Source organism: Gossypium hirsutum, chromosome A07, assembly GCF_007990345.1.
Source record: "Gossypium hirsutum isolate 1008001.06 chromosome A07, Gossypium_hirsutum_v2.1, whole genome shotgun sequence".
NCBI classification, from domain to species: Eukaryota; Viridiplantae; Streptophyta; class Magnoliopsida; order Malvales; family Malvaceae; genus Gossypium; species Gossypium hirsutum.
The window spans coordinates 12,801,243-12,825,181 of NC_053430.1; the positions used below are offsets into that span (position 1 = coordinate 12,801,243).

The following is a 23,939-nucleotide window of genomic DNA, read 5'->3' on the forward strand; positions in this document are numbered from 1 at the left end:
ATTATTGTTGTTATTATGAATGTATTGGAAATTTTAACTGGCTTTATTTTTCATCTCATTTTATTATTGTTATTATTGATAATTATTCTATATACTAATTGAAAAATAAAAATTTTCACAAATGGGGTTATAATGTTGTCATAATAATAAAAGAAAGAAAAATTGAAGAAGGAAATGAACTTCAATGTCCAAAATTTACATGTATAGACATAAAAAAGGAATAAATAAAATAAAATTCTACTTTTAACAAATATTAGAGTCTCAATATATATCAAATTTATATTGATTTTGATGGTCATTCATTTAATGATAAAATATTTATAAAACTCCTCATTTGATGTCTATTTTTACTAAGATAAAAACTCAGTGAGACAAAACATCGGTTAAAGGAAAAAGAGTAACGCATATTTATTTTCCTTATCACAACATTACATAATATCTCATATTCTACGCATTCAATCTTAAATACCAGAATAATTTTGGGAAACAAATTTTAATCTCTACAGAAGTCTCAACCATAATCTTAGCAAACATTGATCATGATTGTAGCAGGCCAAATTTGCCTAAGCTCAAATTAGACAACCAAAAACCAAAAACAAAAAATAATAAAACAAATAAAAGTCCAAATTACAAGGTCCAAACGGCCTAAAAATAAAAATAAAACCCCTAAAAGGCCCAAAACCTTAAAACCCTAGTGTCGCCCTTAGTCCCTGGCCTTTGTCACCACCACTCCTCCACTGCCCAACCGCTACCTACAAAATCAACGGTAGAAAAGACTGTAAACAATACCAAAAATATGAAATATTGTATTGAAATCAGCTATAAAGCCACAGAAAACTCTATGTATTTTTTTTGGATAGTTATTTTGAATATAATAGTAGAGAGAAACACACAAAGAAATCAAAACAACATATTGAAAGTAAACTTTTTTAGTTCTCTAAGGTATATTGTCATATTGCACATTTGTTTTCAATATAGCAAATATATATTCATATATTTTCGAAATAAGAAAATTTTACCTTTGTTGCAATCGGAGAAAGCGAAATCGAGGGGTTTCCTTTGATTTTTTGGCCTTTTGGGCGTTTTCGTCTCAAACCAGGGACGAGGGAGGAAAATGGTCAAAATGGCCTTTTTCGGTGAACTCCGACCACTGTGGACGACGGTCGCGGTCGCCATCGCTGACAGTTGGTGGCCGCGATGGAGCTACGGCGGCGCTCGATGGTCGGCTTGGGAATTTTTGAGAGAGAAGAGGTTTTTTTTTTTTTGGAATGAGGTTGGAATGAATTTTTTGAGGGATTATGGGCTTTTATAGGGTGCCAAAACGACCCTCTTTTGGCCAGTTTCCTCAAGCATCAAAACGATATCGTTTTTGGTCGACCTGCGCCTCGACCCGATCTGCCCTTAGGATTCGCGTGTTTTCTCTTGAGGGGATATTTGCGCAATCGGTCCTTCTACTTTTGCAGCGCGTTTCAATTTAGTCCTATCCTATTTTCTTTATTTGAATAGTTTACTGACTTAAATGGAAACTTTTAAATAGTTTAATGATCATTTTGTAGCTTTTTAAAGTTGAATGACCAAAATGTTAATTTATTAAATAGTTTGGTGACCTTGAGAGCAGTTTACCCTCTTTTTAAATATACTAGGTAAAATATTTTTTAAAAGTATTTATAATTAAACACAATTTAAGTAATAATTGATAGAAAAAAGAAAATAAAACTTCCATTTTAACTTATTTCCTTAATTTAAAAAAATAAAACCTTATTTTCCCAATTTAAAAAAAAAAAGTTTTCTTTGTTGGCGTTGGCGATGGCCAGACCAAATTACCCGGTCTGACTCCGACCAATCGCCATTAACATCTAATCCAATTATACCCAAAAAAGCTTTAATCTTTTTTTGTTAATCCAAAAAATAAAAATCCCTTTCGGAACAAACAAAGCTGTTAAAATCTTCCATTGAAACCTCAACCTCAAACCCCTTCAAAACTAATTTGGGTTCAAACAACCGGTTCAATTGGTTCATATAATCAGATGAACCACCAAAAACCCAGAGAAAGAATCAAGTAAGTTCTTATAATTTCAGCTAAATTTTACTGTTTTGAGTGAAGGGTATATGTTTTCTTAATGCTGTAAAAAGGGTTTTTTTGAATGGAGTTGAATTTGGTTCCTATATCAATTACAAGGCAAAAACAAGATCCTGCTTGGAACCATTGTGAAGTGTTTAAAAATGGTGAAAGAATACAAATTAAATGTATGTATTGTGGGAAATTGTTTAAAGGGGGTGGGATTCATAGGTTTAAAGAACATTTAGCAGGTCGAAAAGGTCAGGGACCAATTTGTGAACAAGTTCCTCAAGGGGTTAGGTCCATTATGCAAGAAAGTTTGAATGGGATTTTAGTTAAACAAGATAAGAAACAAAAATTGATTCCGAAATTACTAGCTTGTGGTAGTAGTAGTAGTAATCTGAATATCGGTGGTGAGGTCGAAAATTTGGGTTCTCATGATGATATGAACTTTGGGATTAAACCGATTTCGGTTTTGAACACTTTGGAAGGTGATTCTAATGTGGTTAGTAAAGTTGGTAGAGGTAGGAAACGAGGTCGGGGTCGGGATCGGAATTTGATTGAAAGTAACCGTCCTTGTCTGAAAACCGATCTTGCATTGGTTCCAAATGGGGGAGAGAATCCAATTCATATGGCCATAGGGAGATTCTTGTATGATATTGGGGTTAATTTGGATGCGGTGAACTCGGTTTGTTTCCAACCAATGATTGATGCTATTGCTTCTGGAGGATCTGGGGTTGTACCGCCGTCTTGTCATGATCTTCGGGGATGGATATTGAAGAATGTAATTGAGGAAGTAAAGGATGATATCGATAGGAATAAAGCAATGTGGGGGAAGACAGGGTGTTCGATTATAGTTGAGCAATGTAGAACGAAAAACGGGAGAGTTTTGTTAAGTTTTTTGGTTTATTGTCCTCAAGCAACTGTGTTTATGAAATCCGTGGATGCATCACATGCTATTTATTCCGCGGATTATTTGTTTGAATTGCTTAAACAGGTGATTGAAGAAGTAGGATCTGAGAATGTTGTGCAAGTAATCACTAATTGTGAAGAGCCATACCTTTTTACCGGGAAAAGGTTGATGGAGTCATTTCCTTCTCTTTATTGGGCTCCTTGTTTAGCACATTGTGTCGATTTGATGCTTCAAGATTTCAGTAACCTCGAGTGGATAAACGAAACAATCGAACAAGCTAAATCTCTGACAAAATTCATCTACAATCAGAGTTCGGTTTTGAATACGATGAGAAAATTTACTTCTGGGAATGACATTGTGGAACCGGCACTTACTTGTTTTGCTACGAACTTTTCAACGTTGAGAAGAATGGCTGATCTCAAGCTAAATTTACAAGCTATGGTTAATTCTCAGGATTGGCTCGAGTGTCCGTATGCAAAGGAACCCGGGGGTCAAGCAATGTCGGATATTGTTAACAATAGGTCGTTTTGGAATTCATGTGTGTTGATTGCTCATATAACGTATCCCCTCTTACGAGTCCTAGAAATAGTTGGTAGCAAGAAAAGATCCGCAATGGGATATGTTTATGCCGGGATTTACAGAGCAAAAGAAACGATTAAGAAAGAACTTGTCAAGCAAGATGATTATATGGTCTATTGGAATATTATAGATAACAGATGGGAACAACAACGGCATCTCCCTCTTTACGCTGCGGGTTTCTTCCTTAACCCAAAATTTTTCTACAATACCAAGGAACATATACACAATGATATCCTATCAGCCGTATTTGATAGCATAGAGAGGTTAGTTCCTGATACGAACATCCAGGACCAAGTTGTTAGAGAAATAAATTTATACAAGAATGCTATGGGAGATCTAGGAAGGCCAATGGCAGTCAGAGCCCGAGATAATTTACTTCCCGGTAAGTATCCTTACATAGATCGGAACTTCCATATTGCTATTTCGTGCTTATTTAGAACTTTAGGGGTAAATGTACCATGGAGACCCCTGTACTAGGAGTTGGATTGTATTTTGCCTCCTCTACTAAAAAATTTGGCAAATTAGTCTCTGTATATTAGATCAAAGAGCAAACTGGTCGTTCTGTTAAAATTCCATCTATTTCTACTGTTAACAGTACAAATGGATGAATTTTTAACAAAAAGGCCTGATTTACTCTTTAATTTAACGTTCATGGACTAATTTGCCCTCCTTTTCTTTGTAAAAGGGGCAAAATGCAATTTGACTTCTAGTACAGGGGCCTCCATGATACTTTTAACGAACTTTAGGAACTACTCCTTAGTTTTCATCTGTTATCTTTTCATCCTGAAGAAAGTTACAGTATGATTTTCATAGATTTACGATATGCTTTATAAGAAAACTAATCTGCCGTTTTTCGAATTATTATATATTTTTTACTTCGGAATTGATGATTAAAAGTGTAGGAGAGAGATACGTATCTAAGTTGCAACGGTGATCTTATCGCATTGTCTGTCATATTCATCATATTATTAGGTGAATGGTGGTCTATATACGGTGGAGGTTGCCCGAATTTGCAACGTTTGGCCATCCGCATTCTCAGTCAAACTTGCAGTTCAATTGGGTATAAACCAAACAAGATCTCCATCGAAGAAATACACAATACAAGAAATTTTCTCGAGCGTCGAAGGCTTAGCGATCTCGTCTTTGTTCAATACAACTTATATCTGAGACAAATGTAAGTCAAAACACCAAACCTGACTTTAATCTTTAGGAAGTTCACAGTAACAGGGTCGTGATAAAATTTTGAGTTTCCACTAATTTCTTTTGCAGGGTTCTTTTTAAGCAGATTCTGAAGATTGGATAATGATTCCGACAATCATGAGAGTTCAGATTGGAAGTCACTTGATCCCCTGTTGGTAACAGAACAACTTTAACACCCCCAGGTGATGAAGCCGAAGACTTCTTGAGTACAAGTAAGTATAGTTTTCTGTGTTATATTTCCTAGTATATAGAAGTTTTCGGGGATGAAGTAAACTCATACACGTGGTCCATGTGCAGGGTTTATGGATTTAGATATTTTCAATGGATTGAAGGGGGTCAAGGAGGAGATATGAAGACAATGCTATGGTGCATCAAAACCGGTTCAATTCTCACCTACTTTAGATCGCTGATTATTATTTCCTCCGTCACGTGAACTTCGTAGTTAAAATGCTTTTTCCATAGAAGAATTAGTGGTTGTTGCCAATTATGTCATAGCTAGTTGAGGAGAAATTGAGAAAAAGGAAAATTTTGCTCGAGTGCTCGGAAATCGGAATAAATAGTATGGATTTAGGAAAATTTTCTCCCGTAAAGTTGAAGCTACTGCTTTAAAGTCTAGTTTTCCGTTTTTGCATACGGACCGAGGAGCAAAGCTGTACAGTGTCAGAGATAGCTCTTTGTAGAAAAATGTGGTTGTAATTTACGGTTGCTCCTTCGAATGGTTACCTGTTGCAATAATTATTAAGCAAGTTTCGAAGTCTTAATACGAACTTCACATGAGAATAGTCGTTTGTGCAATTTGTTTAGGTTGGGTCAATTTTTCCTTTCAGAGGCGCTGCGAAAATTAGGGATTTGAATATTAACCAACCAGAATGTTGTACTAAGCCCGGGCTAAAATTTCTTGCTTCCGGTTGCAATTATAGCTTTAATTTGCATTTAAGGATTGTTGATCGGTTACATGAAGTTTCTTTAAGAATGCTTCGTAAGTTTCTTCCCTGAGAAAATGATAGGTTTTGATCTTAGTCAGACTCGAGAGGTGAGTGTTTGATGTTTTTTACTTCTTTCCCTATATTTGGAGAATCATACTGCATACCTCTGTCCATGAGATGGACATAGGTTTCGGATACTTTAGGGAAAATGAAGAGCCGACATAGTTACGGTTTATAGAGTTTTGATAGGAGATATAAACCAGAAACATGATCAATCCGATTCAATTTTACAGAATACAAACTTAAATATCGATATGCATAAAACTGACTGTTTCTGACAAAGCGGGCAAGGGAAAGAATGAAAACAAGTTCCCCAACCGAACCTCAAAACCCGAGCAATAAAGCTTTTCTATTCTGCTTCATAACTTAAAGAAGGAAAATGCAAAGAAAACAAAAATCAGCAATGTAGTAAAATCAAACACAAAAAGGAAGGGGAAAAAACCCTAAACTAATAACGCTTTCCAAGAATAACACCAATGATCGCTGACACAAGGGCTACTCCGAGAACGAACTTTAAGTTCGTCAAAGGAGAAGCCTCAGTATGGGTAGCTGATGAAGAAGAGGAAGCAACTTGTACGGAAGCGGCTTCCGACTTTTTCTTACTCCTTCGTTTTGTTGGTGTTGAAAATGTTAATCCGTCAATATCTCTGGAATTCACCTCTACACTATCCTTCGATTCAGCTGCACTGCTCGCAACCTGCAACACATGATTTGGCTGTAAGCAACTTAAAACTTTCTCAAGAAAATGTAGCGAAAATGATCTTGAATATGAACTGACCTTCATTTTAGCTTCAGCTTCTTGCAATTTATCTTCCAACTCTTTGACTTGTTTCTTGAGGTGTAATGATTCTTTGTTTTTGGCTTCGAGCTCTTCGATGGAATATTTTAAAGTTGCTTCTCGATCCATCTCTTTCTGAGAATCTGCATCCTTCTGTTTGACAAAAGTTGGTGTCGGAACTTGGTGTTATCATCAATTCATCATACGGCAAAATGATCGAAAAAAAATGTCTATTCTTTTTAATAAATGTCTAACCTGTTGAGCGATCATTGTTTGAGCAAGTTGTAAATCTCGTTGAAGTTGAACCACTTGTTCATTGATAACATCTCTATCACTAAACTTTTGTGCATGATCCTCTAATTTTGAAGTTAATTCAGCTTCTCTTACAGAGGCGGCTGTCTTAACACTTTCAACCTATGAGCAAGAAACCGAATTATTAGAAAACATGTCAACGGTCGGTATCCTTCTTTATTAACAGACTATAGTGCACCTCTTCTTTCAATTGAGCTTCAACTGTCACCAACTGTTCTTCAAGTTCTTTGATACGAGTTTGCAGTAAGGAACTCTCCGTAATCTTGGCCTTGAGATTGTTAATCTCTGATTTTAGAGATTCTTCATTTTCTTTTACGTTTTTCAATTGTTCTTCAAGCTGTGATATTACAGATTGAAGTTCTTTCTTTGTGTTCTGATGTGTTTCGTTGAGCAAATTATTCTCCTCCATTAGTGAAGAAATCTGTAACATTAAAAAGAATAAGAAACCAATTTTATAGATCGAACTCGAAATAGAAAAAACCATTATACTAATTTTCAACAAACCTGAGATTGTAAACTCTGCCCTTCAGAAGTAATCTTCTGTGTTAAATCTTCGATAGCTTTCTTCGAAATGTGAAGTTGTTCAGCTGTTTCATCCTTCTCGGTCAAGGATGCGGTCAATTTGCCTTCCAAATCACCGAGTTTTGACTCGTATTCGGCTAGTTCCTGAGTAAGCTTAAAATTTGCCTCAGCAAGTCCTCCACTCTCCTTTTCAAAGTGTGCCGACTTGGTTTGCAGTTCCTCGACAAAGCTTTCAAGCTGCTTTAATTTGGAAAGAGTCTCTTCAACCTCTACTTGTCGAGATACAGCAATTGTGGATGCTTCATGAGCTTGTTCTTCGTATGTTTTAATTTGGACTTCAAGCGCATTCAACTTTTCAATCAGATCGTTGGATTCTGATTCTTTCTTCGAGTATTTCTCAATAGCTTCGTGTAATTGAGCTTCTGCTTCCACAATTCGTGATTCGGCTTCTGCTCGAAGTTCTGAGGCCTTTGTATGCTGGTCAGATAATTCTTTAATCGTGCTCATATGAGAAGCAATCTCTTGAGCAGTTGATTCCTTCTCAGAAAGAGCTGAATTAAGCAATTCTTGAAGCTCATCAATTCTGCCCTTCAACTGAATGTTTGTCTGAACTAAAAGTTCATTCTCTGAGGAAGACTGAAGAGCTTTATTTTTGAACTCCGATATCTCGCTCTTGAGTTGTTCATTTGTGCGTTCTAAAGAAGCCAGCTTCAGTAGGCTCTGATCCAATTCTTCTTTTAAAGACGCAGACTGTCCAGCTGCTTGAGCAACTTGTTCTTCATACACCTTTATCTGATCTTCAAATGTTTTCAATTTCTCGAACAGGGATTTTGTTTCAGAATCCTTGCTGGTGAAATTTTCCATTATTTCTTGCAGTTTAAGCTCTGAATCCCTTGTTAAAGTTTCATGCAATGACTCAAGCTCCGAGTTTCTTGCCTTAGCTTCCTCTAATACTCTTACGTGTTCCTCTAGTTGCTCTTCAGCAGATTTGAGCTTTTCCGTAACCTCACTTTCTCTCAAACCAACAGCCGTAAGATCATTCTCAATGCTTTCCCGTTTCTGTTGTGTCAGATTTAAATCATTTCTCAAGATTTCCACCAGATTTTCGGCTTCAGCAAGCTTTTCATTGGAGCTTTGCAATGTCTCTTCTAGCTTTTTCTTCTCATCTGTTGCCAAATTTAAGCACTCTGTCAATTCCTTTTCCTTCTCATTGGCCATTTGTAGTGCAATTTCAAGGCTCGATGTTCTAGCTTGGAATGCCTCAAGTTCAGAAGCGATTTCAGATACCTTATCAGAGTACTTAACAGACTCGCCTTCTGCATCTCCACATTTCTTTTCTAAATTGCTTAACTGTTCCTCGAGTTCCTGAATCCTGTACTTCTCTGCTTCAAGTAGCAACTCCAACTCGTTGACCTTTTTGTCAGCACCCTCTAATTTGGAATGAGATGTCTGGAACAGATCCTCTAGTTCAAGGCTGCGTTGATGACTCATATTAGCTCTGTCCTCATGGTGAGCACTTCTCTCTAAAGCAACCTTCAACTCTTCCGCGAGCTCCAAGTTCTGTGTTGTTGACTGATTTAGAGCTGATTCGAGCTGATTTATCTTCTCCTGATATTCCTGCATTTGATTGTTCAGGTGATTCTTTTCTTCGATGGCCTCCCCCAACTTGTTGGTAAGTTCAGATATTTTCTCTGAAGATTCCTTCAGTTCTTTCTCGGATTCAAAGCCTTTTAACTCTACCAAATTCAAGTGTTGTTCAAGCTCCACATTCCTTTGCTCGGCTGCTATAAAACGTGCCTCAAGCTCCCTCAGTTTCGATTTTGCATCTTCTGCAGGTTCATTTGAAGCCTGAAGTATATCCTCCAGTTCAAGATTCTTTTGAGTAGCAGTTGCTGCAGCAGCTCCGGATTCATTATGTAGCTCTTCAAGAGATTTCAGTTTCTGTTCAAGCTCTTCATTATTAGACAAAGCCTGGGACAATAGAGAATTGGTTTTACTGAAATTCTCATCTGAAAGCTTCAATTTTTCTTCAAGTTCGTTGCACAACTCCTTCGACAAGGCTGCATTACTGTTAAGATCTGCAATGGCTGTTTCCAAAGCTTCTTTTTCATTTAGAACTTTACTTAATTCTTCTTGTGCAATCGAAACACTGACTTCTTGATCCTTCAGTGTGGCTTCAACCAATTCCCTTGCTTTAACTTCCTCTTCCAGTTTCAACTTGATATCTTCCAACTCGGAAACCTTAGCTTGAAGATCTTCTTTAGTTGCAGCAAAAGTAATTTCAAGAATTGAGATATCTTCCATTGCCTTGGATTCTGAAGCTTTTTTCTGTTCCAACTCTTCAGTCAGCTCATTTATAAGAGCTTCCTTTGAGCTAAGTCTTTGTTCCAAGTCTGATACTAGTGATTTCGAAAGCGCCAACTCCTCTTGAGCAGCAGAAAGTTCAGCTGTTGTGCTTTGAAGTGCTGCCTCGACTTTCTGGTTTTCAGCAACTTTCTCGTAGAGTCCCTTGACTTCTTCCCGCAATGAAGCCATCTGATCTTCCATTTCTTTTGCACTAAGTTTCGCAGTTTCAAGCAATTTCTCAAACTCCAAAGCCCTCTGTGTCTCAGACTCAGCATGTGAACCACTTTGTTTGTGCAGTTCTTCAAACTTCCGAGCCTCTTCAATGGAACTCTGCAGATCTTGCTCCAACTCTTGCATCCTCTTTCTCGAGTTTTCGATCTCAATATTGAGACCATCAAATGCTACTTTTACTTCAGTGAGTTCCTTCTGTTTCGTCTCTTGAGCTTGCAAAGCCTCTTGCAAATTGCTTAACTGTAAACTGTATCTCTGCTCAGCTTCAATGATCTGTTCTTGCAATTTCTTATGATCGAGATCGAGTTCTTCATACTTTTTCCCCACTTCATCCAACTTCTCCTTAGCAAGCACAACTTCATCCTTCAATTTGCAGTTTTCTGATTCAGAAAGCTTTAACGCTCCAACCACTCTTTCCAATTCAAGCTCGAGTTCTTTCGTCTTTTCTTGAGCTTCAAGTAGTTCTCTACCAGGATTGCTCAAGCTTCTTTCGATGGTCGATTCATTGTCTTGGTTAGAAGCAGGATTAGCCGGATTAGAACCATCTTTCATCTCTACTGCTTCCTTCTCTACTTTAATGAATTCTCCATCCAGGGTGGTTTCTTCCTTTTCTACTAGCGGCAAGTCTCCATTCGAGGCCTGTAATTTTTCACCATTATTATAAACTAATTGTGAACCTCAAACACTCAAGAGTGTAATACAGTGACTGAATTGCTTTCAATTAAACGGTATTCAATAGATAAAACTGATAAAAATTGCAGAAAGTAGAGATATGCAAATACCTTAACCGCATCGGCAACAATTTCAGTGTCCTCAACAGCTTTCGTCACTGGGATTTCACTACTTACTAGGTTGTCTCCTTCCATGTTCGCTGTGATCATTGGAGTTCACAATTCAGAATTGAAAAAATATATATCTAATCATCTAGAAATGACGGAGTTTCATTGACATGTTAATTTGAATAAAATCATATTAGAAGCAAATATAGTTCTAATAGTCCCATTACCCATAAGAAAGAGAAAACAAATAAAACTCTCAGAATCTATTCTTCTATTCTAGGAAATATGTACCCTCTGATGTTAAGTTACTAACGTCTGGTTTAATAAACAATAAAACAATGTGATAAACATGACTTGTATAAACACAAATAACATGAATTAGCTCACAAGTGCGATATATGGATTTCATTCATGTTTAAAATTTTAATGTGTTTATGTGTGATTGACATAAGAAAATTAACTAAATACAGTATTTAGTATCTGGCTTTGACAATTTTTGTTCCAATGAAATTTGGTAAATTTTATACATTTTGGTAATTAAAAATTACCGTATTAACTATTTAGTATTTAATTTAGATTTTAGGGTTAATTATAAATTAATTAATAGTATTAGTAATTAACTTTAATCAAACCAACCTTAAAACCCGAAAAAATCAATCATTTGACAAATTAAATACAAAAATAAACAAATTTAAATTTAACACTAGATTTATTTTATTAACAAAATTATTAAAATTTAAACCTAATAATATTAGCAATTAACTTTCATCAAATCAACCATCTAAACCCAAATTAAACACTAAAAAATTAATGCTATTACTTGTAGGTACTAAAATGTATTTATTTTCCAAATATAGATAACATATTGAAATAAATAAAATACTATATTGTAAAGAAAATATCAAACTCAAATACCAAATACCAAATGGCTAAAAAATTAAGAGAGCAGTTATTCAAATTAAGTCATGACATTTTATGTGAATTACATGCTGAAAGATAAAATGCATGTCGTTTGTAGTTTTAGCAAGGTGGATTTCAATCTTCGAAAAATAATATCAGCAATTAAATTTTTTTTTTCTAAATATAAATGGATTAAAAGGACAATTAAGAATTTGAATGGCCCGAGATCCTAGCTGGCTAAAATTAACGTAAAAATGGTTTTTTTCTTTCTCTTTGTCTTCTAATAATCGTTTTTATTTTTGTTTTATTGTATTCATTTGTAACTTTCCAACGCATAGACAGATGATTTTGTTTTCATTGTACCAATCATGTGAGATGAAATAACTTTGTGGGACCCCATCTAAATTCCCACTTCTCAATAAAATCAAATTTTACATCAATAATAGATTTTCTAAAATTTTACCTTAATTAGAAAAATAAATATTTTTTATATAAAGGCGAGACAGAAAAAATTGTAATTCTAGGAAAACCTCTCTCATCATTCAGCCTATTGCCTCCTTTCCAATTTTTGGATGATAATTAGTAAATCTTAATTATCACTAATGATAACCTAAGCTCGTAAAGTTTCAAATTTTAACATTAATATTTTAAAAATTAAATTATGATAAAACAGAATTTAATGATAAATATATTTATAAAAAAAATATAAATAACAAATAAAGTTTTCGATAAATAGTGAAGTACCTTAAAAACTATAAAGGTTTAGCTTTGAATATTATTCTGCATATTTTTTTTTATTCTATGAAAGATATGCTGTTTAAGGATATTTTCGTTATAGTGTATAATTACAATATCTTTGATTAAGTTTTAAACTAATAGCAAACTAATTTAAAATATATAAAATATCAAATTATATAATAAAATAATATTAGATGTATTTTTAAAAGAGTAATGACTTTCTTTTATTTCTTTTTGGGTTTTTTTTATCTTCTACCAACCAACCAACACAAGGAGTTGTTTATAAGTGGAGTTTTAATATTATTAATTTTTTATTAAAAATTAAAAAGAAAAATTGGACAACTAAGAGGAATTCTATACGTTACAGATACCTTGAGATCTAAAAGACTTTTAACCTAACAAAGCCACACTGAAAAAAAGGAGCTAAAAAACAGTGTATAATTTTACATAAAAATACTATACTAAACATCGATTTGTAGATTTCATTTAATTAAATTACAGCAGCAAACAAAAACAGTGATCAAAATAGATGCAATCGGCGATAATGATCAACGACGATCATCTTGTGAAGATAAAAAATTAACAGTCAAAAAGAAACTATGAAAACAGTCACTATTTCGATCTTTTCTTTCCACTTTCTCAAATCCAGTGGAGAGAAAATAAAATCATCAACTAAATACCGATCTAAAAAGTTCAAAACACAGATAAAATCCATAGCCACAACACAAAATTCAAAAACCTCGGTAAGAAGTGATACTATATAGATATATATACATGCAAGCAGGATTAAAAACAGTCGCTATTTCGATATTTTCTTTCCACTTTCTCGAATCCAGCAAGTAAATAGAAAATAAAATCAACCAAATACCGATCAAAAGAGTTCAAAACGCAAATAAATTCCGTAGCCACAACACCAAATTCGAAAGCAAAAAAACTCAATAACAAGTGATACTATATCGATATATATATACATACAAGAAGGATTAAAAACAGTCGCTATTTTGATAGAAAAAAAATCATCAACCAAAATACCTACCTAAAAAGTTCGAAACGCATATAAATTCCATAGCCACAACACAAAATTCAAAAAATTCAGTAACAAGTAATACTGCATCGATATATATATATATGCAAGAAGGATTAAAAAAGAGATTTGATCTTCTTGCCTGTTGAGAAAATTACCTTATTTGCTTTGCTTTGCTGTGATTCTTCAATTTCGATTTGCTAAAAACGGCGAATTCTTTTTTTGAAAAAATTTGAAATTATTTTTCTGAAATAAAAAGAAGGTGAAGAATGATGGCGTTCGATGAAAATTTTGCGAGAATCTTTGGTATATAAAGTGAGAGCGTACGTGGGCCACACTTTTAACAGCCAATGCCACAATACCTGGGTCGGAACGCTGCCGTTTACATAATATATCGCCCATAGATTTCTTCTTAATTACTTTTCATACCATATTGATTTTTTTCAATTAAATATTTTTTACATAATTTGATGTCATAGAATTTTTATTTAAATTTTTTCTGGTTTAAAGTTTTTAGAACCGAACCGATGATCGAATTCGTCAAACCACCGATTCGTTAATTCAATAATTCATTCAGTTTGATTAAATAATTTATTAAAAAATTCAAAAAAATATTTAAAATAATTCAATTCAACCATCGAGTTTAATCACTCTATATTAATTGATAGGTTCGAGTATTTTGATTACAAGCCCAGTTTTATTTTTTAATGATAAATTCTAGTGCGAATTGTTTGAACATGTATTATTTGTATTGTTTCTTAAAAAACGGTTTTTTCCTAATAAATAAAATATAACCAATTTATTTAACTTTTTTTTCTTTAGTATGTTATAATTATTTTCTAAATTATTAAAATTTTCTTTTAAACTATTATTTATTTTATCATATTATAATTATCCAATCACAAAACAGAATAATGTTATATCTTGATAAAATAATATGATTACCTTGATTTTTTAGATATAATATTAGTTTAAAAGATATAATTATAACTATCTTGATTTTTTTTTAGATTTTGTAGTTGTTAACAAAAATCTAATTACCTTGGAATTAAGCAAATAATGTTAGTGCATTTAAGGTGAGAACCACAGCACATAATACCATTAGCTAATGTGGTGCTAGTAAATCTCAAAAAATCCAATAAAAATATCACCATTATTAATTCATTATTTATTAGTTTGTACTTTCTTTTGTGTTAAGAACATCCAATTTATTGTGGAATGAGTCTAAGCGTAGTTGGTATAGGTATTATTGTCAGTGTAAAAGGACGTAAGTTCAAGTGCGCTGAAATGCATTATTTTCTTATTTAATGGTTCGAAGAGACTATGGGTAATTCTAAAAATTATATAAAAAATTAAAAATCGTGATACTACACTCGTATGAAAGTAAATAAAAAAGATCTAATTTACTCGATTAAATCACAAATGAGATGATAAATAATTTGATATTAAATGTTAAGTTAATCATTCACAACTTTAAAAAAATATTTATTTATTATGTTCAAAAAAATATTTATTTATTTATTTCTCTTAATTATTCGTGAATATTTTTAGGGGCCAAGTCCACTGTCTACCCTTTTATCTACGCACCTGGGCTCTCTTTAGATTTATTCCAACTCGAAAGATATTTCATTTTTTAATCCGTTGCGTTTTATAATGCTTAATTATAATTGTAGTTATTTGAACGTGTATTATTTATTACTTGTATTAGTGATTTTACTTGCTAGAAAAAATCACATTGCAATCCTTTCAACTAGGGTGAAGTCGAAAATTATTTTTGGGGAGGAATTTGAGTTATGTATTTTTATGAAAATTTAAATGCAATTTCATCATTGTATTAGCTTATATCTTTATAATTTTTAAAATATTAAATTAAAATTTTATCATATTGAGGGAGTAAAGTGTAATTTGACTTTTAGTAACTTATATTTTTATAAAATTTAAAGGGATCAAACTGATATTTTTCTATTTTAAGTCGGGTTGCCAGTAGAGTTGTGCATGGATCGAGTCAGGACCCAAGCCTAGTTCCAAAAAAGGGCAAGCTTACCCACCCAATAAGTCCATTCTGTTAAAAAATTAAAAAAGATATTTTTATTTATATTTTATAATTAAATGTAAACTTAAAAATATTTTTTTATTATTTAAATTAAATTTGGGTTGAGTTGTGCCAACTCAATTATGAGATCACAGAAATACTTTTATTTTAAATTATAATTATTATTATTATGACAATTTTATCTTTCATAAAAGATTATATATTATAAATTCAACGATTGAACAAATACTAAATAATATTAAAATATAAATTCATTACCACTCCACTTATATTCATCATTAAAAATTTTTCAAAAAAAAATATTTTTTTATTTTTCTTTCACTCACATCATCACAAGTGTAATAAAATCCAATACACAATTAATTATAAACAAATCAAACATTATAGAACGAAATTTGATAAATAATCGAACTATATTTGATTTGGATCGTATCTTTTGCTAACATGATTGAGGTCCAGGAGTGTAGACAAGGGGCAGGCGATGGCCTTGTAGCCCCTTCAAAACTTTAAAAATTACAAATCAGTATAATAATAAATTTACACTTTAACATTTAAAATTTATAATTCATCTCTAGCTGTAAAAAAAAATTTAGCTTCCCCTATCAAGGGCTTATTAATTTTTTTATGAATCTAAATTGAAAACCCAAAAAATTATAATATTTTTTACTTATTGATTATAACATCTTTTATGTAAAATTTAAAAAATGATAATATATTATAACTCATGAATTTAGAAAAAAAAAAAAGGAGTGGTGTTGAGGAGGTTTAAGACATAAAGAAGGTTTGATTGGTCATTGAACAACATAGAAAAGGGATGTGTTTCTTTTTTGTCTCAACTTGGCGGCCATTGATGACCGACCAAACCGCCCTTCTATGTTTTATTTGGGTAACCGAAGGTGAATGACTGACTCTTTCTTTCATTGGATGATAAAGACATTTCCCCTTTTTGTTTATTATTTATTTTAAATTTATACCCCCAAAAAAATATATTCAAAAAAAAAATTTCTTTTTCGATCCCTAGATCGGCTTCAATGTTTCTTAATTCAATTTATAACACTTTTGGGATAATATAATATTTGGCCCTTGACTTGTAACTAGATTCATTTTGGTACTTATATTTTTTATTCACTCCGAACTTAACAACTAGTTTCATTTTAATCCCTAAATTTGAAAATTATAAAAGTTCGGCAACGTAACATTCTGATATTGTACTATATTATCACTTAAAAATTAAAAAGATGTATATAAATGTTCAAGTGATGATGTAGTGCAATCTTAGAGTGTCACATACTGTGTTTTGATAATTAGACTGATAGTTGAACTGATGAGACCACTGGTTCTCGATTCAATCAGTTTGATCGGTTCAACTGTTAGACAAAAAATAATTAAAGAAATAATTAAAAATTCATAAAAATAAAAATAAAAAACTATTAAATCGGTTCAACCTATTCAACTACTTATTTTTGTCCAAGTTTTCAATTTTGAACAATTTTTTATTCAAATGAATCAACTCTTTTGTTCAAACCAGTATAATGGTCGATTCTTAATCTAATTGGTCTGACTGACCAATCTAGTCATATTCTAAGAACATTAGTCACATCATCAAATTTTGACGAAATCTAAATTCAATGACCAAAATGAATCTAGTTGTCAAGTTCAAAAGCAAAAATTATATTACCATTTGACTTTTATATGGTATGAATTACATGATATATTAAATAAAATGAAATAAAATAACATACCATAAACTTGAAACATGGTCAAGAGCTTGAACTAGACTTCATCATGAGTCGAGTCGGATTTGGGTCGATTTGAATAATGGGTCTAAAATTATGCCCAACCCTGGCCCCAATTAAAAATATTAAACTCAAGTCCGACCTGACTTGCCCGTATTAAATTTTTTTAGATTATTTTTGTATAAAAACAAATTAAAAAATATAATACATCAAATGCACTAAAAATATTAAAATAAATGTTTCCTAATGAATTGAAAATACATTTTTAAAAAAATCTTTATAATTAATAACACTAAGATAATTGCAACCTAGCAAAGCAAACACCTCTAAACTAATAGTAAAATTAACAATAAAACAATAGTTACAAATAAAAACAATAAAATAATAACAATATAATAGCGAAATGACAACAAAGCAGTAGTAAAAGAAAGTTTAGGTTGATCAGAGCCTAGCCGAGCCAAAAAATCCTACCCGAGGCTCGGCCTATGTAGAAAACAAGCCTTATTTTTTGTCCAAGCCTATTTTTCGAGCTTATATTTTTGCTTAAATCCACCCACTTTTTAGGCAAGTGTTTGAGCTTGGCGGGTGGCTCGGCCCATAATCAGGTCTAGCTTGAATTTGACCCTTAGGCTTATATTTTTACCTAAATCTTTTTTTCAGATTTAATATTTTGGTTCAAATCTACCCAAATTTCGAACATTTAGCCTAACCTTTGAATAAATCTTGCATGTTGGGTAAAGCGATAAAATACTTGATGCCTCTTAGGTAAGGTCTCAAGTTTGAGTCACGTGAAATGAAAAAATAACATTTAGAAAGTTTTCTTTTACCTCTCATTAGTGATGCAATTTGACTCAACTTTAAATTTAATTTTACTCCATCAGTCCAACATAGCTACACAATAGCAAAGTGTCCAAAAACAAAGTAAAAATTTTCCTAAGTTTTCAAAATTTCCTCTTCAATCCATTCTATTTAAAAATGAATTTGTATCACTCAATTGAAAATAATTAAAATTTAAAACCGTCTGCAATCCTTGATGAAAAAATTAAAACTTGACCTAAAAAAAAAATCTTGAGGTGAAACATTTATAAAAGATGTATCTTAATAAAAATGATTTTAGCTTTTTAACAAACTTGTTTCAATATTTTATAGGCACCACTTCCCTACTTTTACACTGAAATTATACATTTAACCATATTTTAACTTATTTCTTTTAATTTGTTACAACAAAAATAATATTAATTAAAAAAAACTCGACCAAGAATAAGTTTCCAATATTATTCTTTATTCATATTTTCTTACACTGTTATTTGGTGAGATTTAAGCAAAAATGTTTAAACTAAACTGGATCGATCGGTTAAACTGATTAGATCAAGAATTAATTTAAAGAAAAACATTAAACTAGTTGATTCATGAATCAACACAGATTAATTGAATTGGATAGTTAAATCGAATTTTTAAATTTATTCTTATAAATTTTTTTATTAATTTATTTAATCAAATTGAACAATTAATCTAAAAATTATTATTAAGTTGGCAATAATGGACCAAATCACCGACTTTAGCATCGGCAATTTGTCATATGAGTCATCTTTGAGTTATAAATTTGTCCTACCCAGCTTTATATATTAATGATTATCAAAATTAATAATATAAATAAAGATGGGCCACAATGACTCATTAGGATAAGTAATTAAATTTCAATATGAAATTTTAATAAAAATTAATTTGAAATAATAACAAAACGGTATCATATATGTCTTATTTTTCGGTAAAAGTATTATGAAAGTTCTTATATTAGAAGTTAGATTGCATTTTGATCTATTTATTAAAAAAATAGGTAAATTAGTCCTTATACGTAGATCAAAGAGCAAATTAATCATTCTATTAAAAATTTCATCCATTTTTACTATTAACAATTGGTCCTTGTATGTCAGCATGAGATACATATCGTATGCCACGTGTCACTATTTAGTTATTCTGTCAATCACACTAATTTTTAACAATATAAATAAATAATTTTTTTAACAAAAATAATCAATTTACTTTTTAATCTAACCTACAGTAACTAATTTATTAATTTTTTTATTCATACAACCTCTAAATACTTTACCAATTTTAATTCTATGCTTCTCTTTCACACACTAGAAGCACAAATTTTTAGTAATAATAAAATTTCTATTAATTTATCTATAAAAGGCAGTAAAGTAAATTATATTTTTTAGAATAATTAATATTTTAGAAGTTTTTTTCTCAAATATTTTTGAAAAAAAGAGTGACTAATTATTTTAGCACCCAAAAAGGAAGAAAAATAATAGTTGAAAAAACCAAACCTAAGAGTCAAATGTAGGCAGCTTTTGAATTCCATACATTGAATTATCAGCTGGAATTATTTATTAAAGTGTGACAATACAACTTGTTCACTTTACATCTTGACTTCTAATTATACAATTTTTTAGAAACTTTTTTTCATTAAATATATGAATCAGACTTTCAACTCCTACCAATTACTCTAGAATTAAATTTCAAAATATTTATAAAATTATTATATAATTTAAATTAAGACATCAAATATACAATTAAATTATTTATAAAATCATTTAATAAATGGTTTAACGGTCCTTAAAGGCATAAACAATATTTATCATCTCTTTAGAGGTGCATGTGGGTTAGGTTGGATTGAATTCAGGTTGTGCCTATATATGGTATTAGTGCACTTTATGTTTTTCCAGACTCGACTCGAAATATGAGCTCAAAGTTTTGCTTAAATTTACCTATATTTGTAAATGTCTAATCCAAGTGCGTTTTAAGCTACCCGTATTATTTGATATTTAATATTTTAGATGATTTTTCTTTTATTAAAATTTAAGATTTTAACATGTTTTTTAATGTTTATATTGTATTGTATTATTATATATTTAATTTTATGTGATGTAAATTACATAATATATAGAATAAATAAAAATGTATTATAAAAGTATAAAATGAGCTGGGACGAGCATGATCATTGAATGTTGAAGTCTGACCTATTTCTGAAACAGACTTAATTTTTCTGTCTAAACTCATTTTTCAAACATCATACTTTTATTCAATCTTTCTCATATTTTGGACAAATAGCAAATCCGTCATACTAGATCGGATTTATTTGAAATTATTATAATAAATGTATCATGTGATGAGAGACAAAATTATTATTTTATATTGAATTTATTCCATTATATATTTGATTTGGTTGCCTATATGATTTGATTCATGATTTCTTAATAAAATATAATATTTGATTATAGTTATAATTTTCTTACAATAATAATTATATGAAGAATTTTACTTTGACTCAGTAGAGTGAAAAACAAGGGGGTTAAAAATTAAAATGAGAGGAATTAAAGTAAAGATTTGTGCTATTTAATTGTATTTGCAAATTGCAATTGAGGGCCAAAATAGTTTGACTTTTGACTAAGTCATGGCCGGCCGAATGCCAACTCAATTTTAAATGACTTGGAAATTTTCCAAACCACCCACTCCCCAAAATTGGCCGACCACAAGGTTAATTTTCGATAATTTGTATTTTTAGGGTTATTATATTATTTAGTATTTGAGTTTGGCTTTAATATTTAATTTGATATTTAAATTTTTTTTAGCTTGAATTTTTTATCTCAATCATACTTATGTTTTTTTTATTAGAATACACGTGCCAAATATTCATTGAGTCATATGTTTTCTATTGATCAGTATACTAGATTAAACATTGACTCCAAATTCAAGTATCAATTTGGGACAAAAAAACTCATGTACCAATTTAAATGTTAAAATCAAACTCATACAACAAATTGTATAGGTAAAAGTATCATAGAGGCCCCTGTGTTAGGAGTCAGATTGGATTTTTCTCCCTTTACTAAAGAAATAGTCAAATTAGTCATTGCATGTTAGATAAAAAAATAAGCTAGTCATTTCTGTTAAAATTTTTATCCATTTCTATTGTTAAAATTTGGCGTGGCCGACGAATAATCAAATAGCTACATGTAGCATGCCATGTATAGCTCATTCTAGTGGACAGGGGTTAATTTTTAACAGAATGATCAATTTGCTCTTTAATCTAATATACATTAGATAATTTGTCAAATTCTTTTTACTAAAGATAAGGTAAAATGAAATATTACTTTTAATACAAGGACCTCTATAGTATTTTTACCAATTATATATTTACTCTATATTCAAATATTTTAATATGTGATGATTAAAATAATATATATGTTTATACAAGATTTCATGAATTAATAACTCATGTTAATCAAATTTAGTATGTTTTTTTGTATTTATGTGAAGTCAAAAAAAAATATTATAGGTCAAATTTTTAAAAAATTAAAATGTCTATAAATATCATATAAATTAGTGCATGATGTTAACCCTTCATATATTAATCATTGATAAATTAATGTATAATATAAACAAAGTGAATGTACAAATATATATATAATTAAGTTATATTAATTTAGTAAGTTGATAAATCTAACTTTAAACACATAAAAATTTCAGGAGTCTAACATATAAAATTCACAAAAATGAAAATAATGTAAATATTTTAATGTCATAAGAATGTAATATTTTAAGTATAAAATAAACACGAACATAGTATTTATATTTAGGGACAAAGTTATAAATTTTTTTTACAAGGCTGAAATTAAATTGTAATTTTTACGATAATAAAAATATAATTTCACCATTTGAATAGCATATATTTTTATAATTTTTAAAAGATTAAATCAAAATTTTATCATTTTTAGGGGATTAAAGTGAAATTCACCTTTACTAATTTAAAATTTTAAAAATTTTTAAGGGTTTAAATGCAAAATTTTCCATTTTAAATGTGTTGGTGGTGCCAGTCCGCCTAAATTACATTAACCAACTTCTAAATTTTATTACCTAATCAATACATTAACAATCATATATCAAATAAATATATAAAATTCATTCAATCAACAAAAACTTAATATTACATAGAAATCTTAATATATCACAAACAAAATTACAATATTAATTTTTTAGACATTAATCTATAGAGCCTAAAAGCTCCATCACCTATTTTGTAAAGTTCTATAGACAATGTGTAATAAATGTAATGAATAAAATAAAAAAATAGAGATTTTTTAAGTTTTAATAGAAAGAAAGGTTAATTTTTATAAATTTTTATTTTTTTATTTAAATTTTTTTAGATCAATTGATCCCACAGCTACTAATGTGACATATTGGTCATGAAAATAAAATAAAATAAAATTCTAAAATTAAATGTTAATGAGGACAAGCTTACCAATAAAAATCCTCAAATTGCTTATATCTATCAACTTCATGATGAGGATGTGCAACCAAAGCAATAGATGGGTTATTATAGAATATTAATGGGGATATTGATATTATTATAACCCAGCATTTCACCCAATAGTTTTTTTTAGACAAATTTTATTACTATTTATGATCTTTTAAATTACTAAAATAAAAAAAAACTTATTTAAATTTATATTTTTTAAATTATTATAGTAATAAAAATATCAATTAAATTAAAATTTAACCGTTCAATTATCCACAATTATTTTAGTAATTAAGTTTGCAATGTATTGAATACAACGAGCGAGTTTCATTTTGGACCTCTAACTTATTTTCTTCCTTTTTCCCCACCTTTTCTCATTGGTAATTGCTTAGTGGGGTGAACAAAATAGGCTAAAAAATTGACCCATAAAATAGGCATTTGCTTAGACTCAAAGTCATGTCACGTCAACTTCTTTGTAGTGCAAGTACCTATAGAGAGAGAGGGTCATAAATGTGCCATTGATGTCAATAATGTATTGATTGGGGGGTGATTTCATGTGTTCGGTAGAGATAAGAACAGGACGGTATAGTTTGTTATCAAAGGTAAAAGTATTATCGAATTATTTTAGAATATATCGAGATTAATATATATATGTTAAATTATAAAGGAAATTAATTTTTATAAAAAATATTTATTTGTATTGTTAAAAATTGATGAAATAATTTGACAGCAACAAGTGATGTGTCATGTGTACCTCATACTAATGTATATAATTTAGTTTTTAACAATAAAAATTGATGAAAGTTTTAATATAATGATCAATTTACTCTTTGATCTAACATGTTGAAACTAATTTTTTTTTTATTTTTTGAGTAAAGGGGTAAAATGCAATCCAACTCTCAGGGCTTCGATGACTAGAGTCAAATTACATTTTGTTCCCTTTATTTAAAAAAATGATAAATTAGTCCTTATACATTAAATTAAAGAACAAACTAATTATTTTGTTATTATTTTTTTTCATTTCTACCTTTAAAAATTTAAATCAGAGTTTAATACAATAATTTATTCTGTAGAAAAAAATGTAAAATTTCATAAATTTGCAATTACTACATTAATTCATGTAAAAGTTCGATTTAATGTGTAATATATTAAACAAATTTATGTACCAAAGCCCCTTGTTTAAGCCTTTTATTGGATGGGCTGGTATTAAAAAGAGCCCACTTAAATGCTATATATCATAGCAAGCAATTTAAAGGAAAAAAGTTGTGGTTAGGGCAAATGAAATAATATTTGAGTTAGATTTGAAAAAAAAATTAATTTGATTATTGTTAAATTTAACTTGAACTCAGACAATTTGAGCTGTCAAATTAATTGAGTTTAAATTTTTTAATATTTAATTTGACTCAGAAGTTTAATTGAATTTTTTTATCTATAATATATTCATAATATTTAAGTTTAATATATCATTTGATACTTAACTTTGA

At 30.4% G+C, this 23,939-nt stretch overlaps 2 protein-coding genes and 1 long non-coding RNA gene across 4 annotated transcripts; 1 reads left to right on the forward strand and 2 right to left on the reverse strand.

Moving 5' to 3' along the window:
* Positions 1-383: 383 nt before the first annotated feature.
* LOC107918699 (uncharacterized) lies at positions 384-1,285 on the reverse strand. Its single transcript, XR_001690205.2, has 2 exons — positions 1,020-1,285; positions 384-752 (listed from the first exon to the last, which is right to left on the reverse strand). It is a non-coding gene; the product is annotated as an uncharacterized lncRNA (long non-coding RNA).
* Positions 1,286-1,748: 463 nt separating this feature from the next.
* On the forward strand, positions 1,749-5,688 carry LOC121232129 (uncharacterized). The gene is made up of 3 exons (XM_041117596.1): positions 1,749-3,933; positions 4,524-4,963; positions 5,049-5,688. Exons 1-2 carry the CDS (start codon positions 2,145-2,147, stop codon positions 4,727-4,729), a joined length of 1,995 nt encoding a protein of 664 aa, XP_040973530.1. The 5' UTR covers positions 1,749-2,144; the 3' UTR covers positions 4,730-4,963; positions 5,049-5,688.
* A 244-nt stretch (positions 5,689-5,932) lies between these two features.
* LOC107919752 (putative leucine-rich repeat-containing protein DDB_G0290503) lies at positions 5,933-13,677 on the reverse strand. Of its 2 annotated transcripts, none has more exons than XM_016849130.2 (7): positions 13,526-13,677; positions 10,709-10,797; positions 7,332-10,565; positions 7,006-7,248; positions 6,771-6,929; positions 6,516-6,668; positions 5,933-6,434 (listed from the first exon to the last, which is right to left on the reverse strand). In XM_016849130.2, the coding sequence occupies exons 2-7, from the start codon at positions 10,790-10,792 to the stop codon at positions 6,186-6,188; spliced, it is 4,122 nt and encodes a 1,373-aa protein (XP_016704619.2). In that variant the 5' UTR covers positions 10,793-10,797; positions 13,526-13,677; the 3' UTR covers positions 5,933-6,185. The 2 variants fall into 2 exon arrangements, with proteins under 2 accessions (XP_016704619.2, XP_040973529.1); XM_041117595.1 differs by having other exon boundaries at positions 13,510-13,662.
* Positions 13,678-23,939: the final 10,262 nt, after the last annotated feature.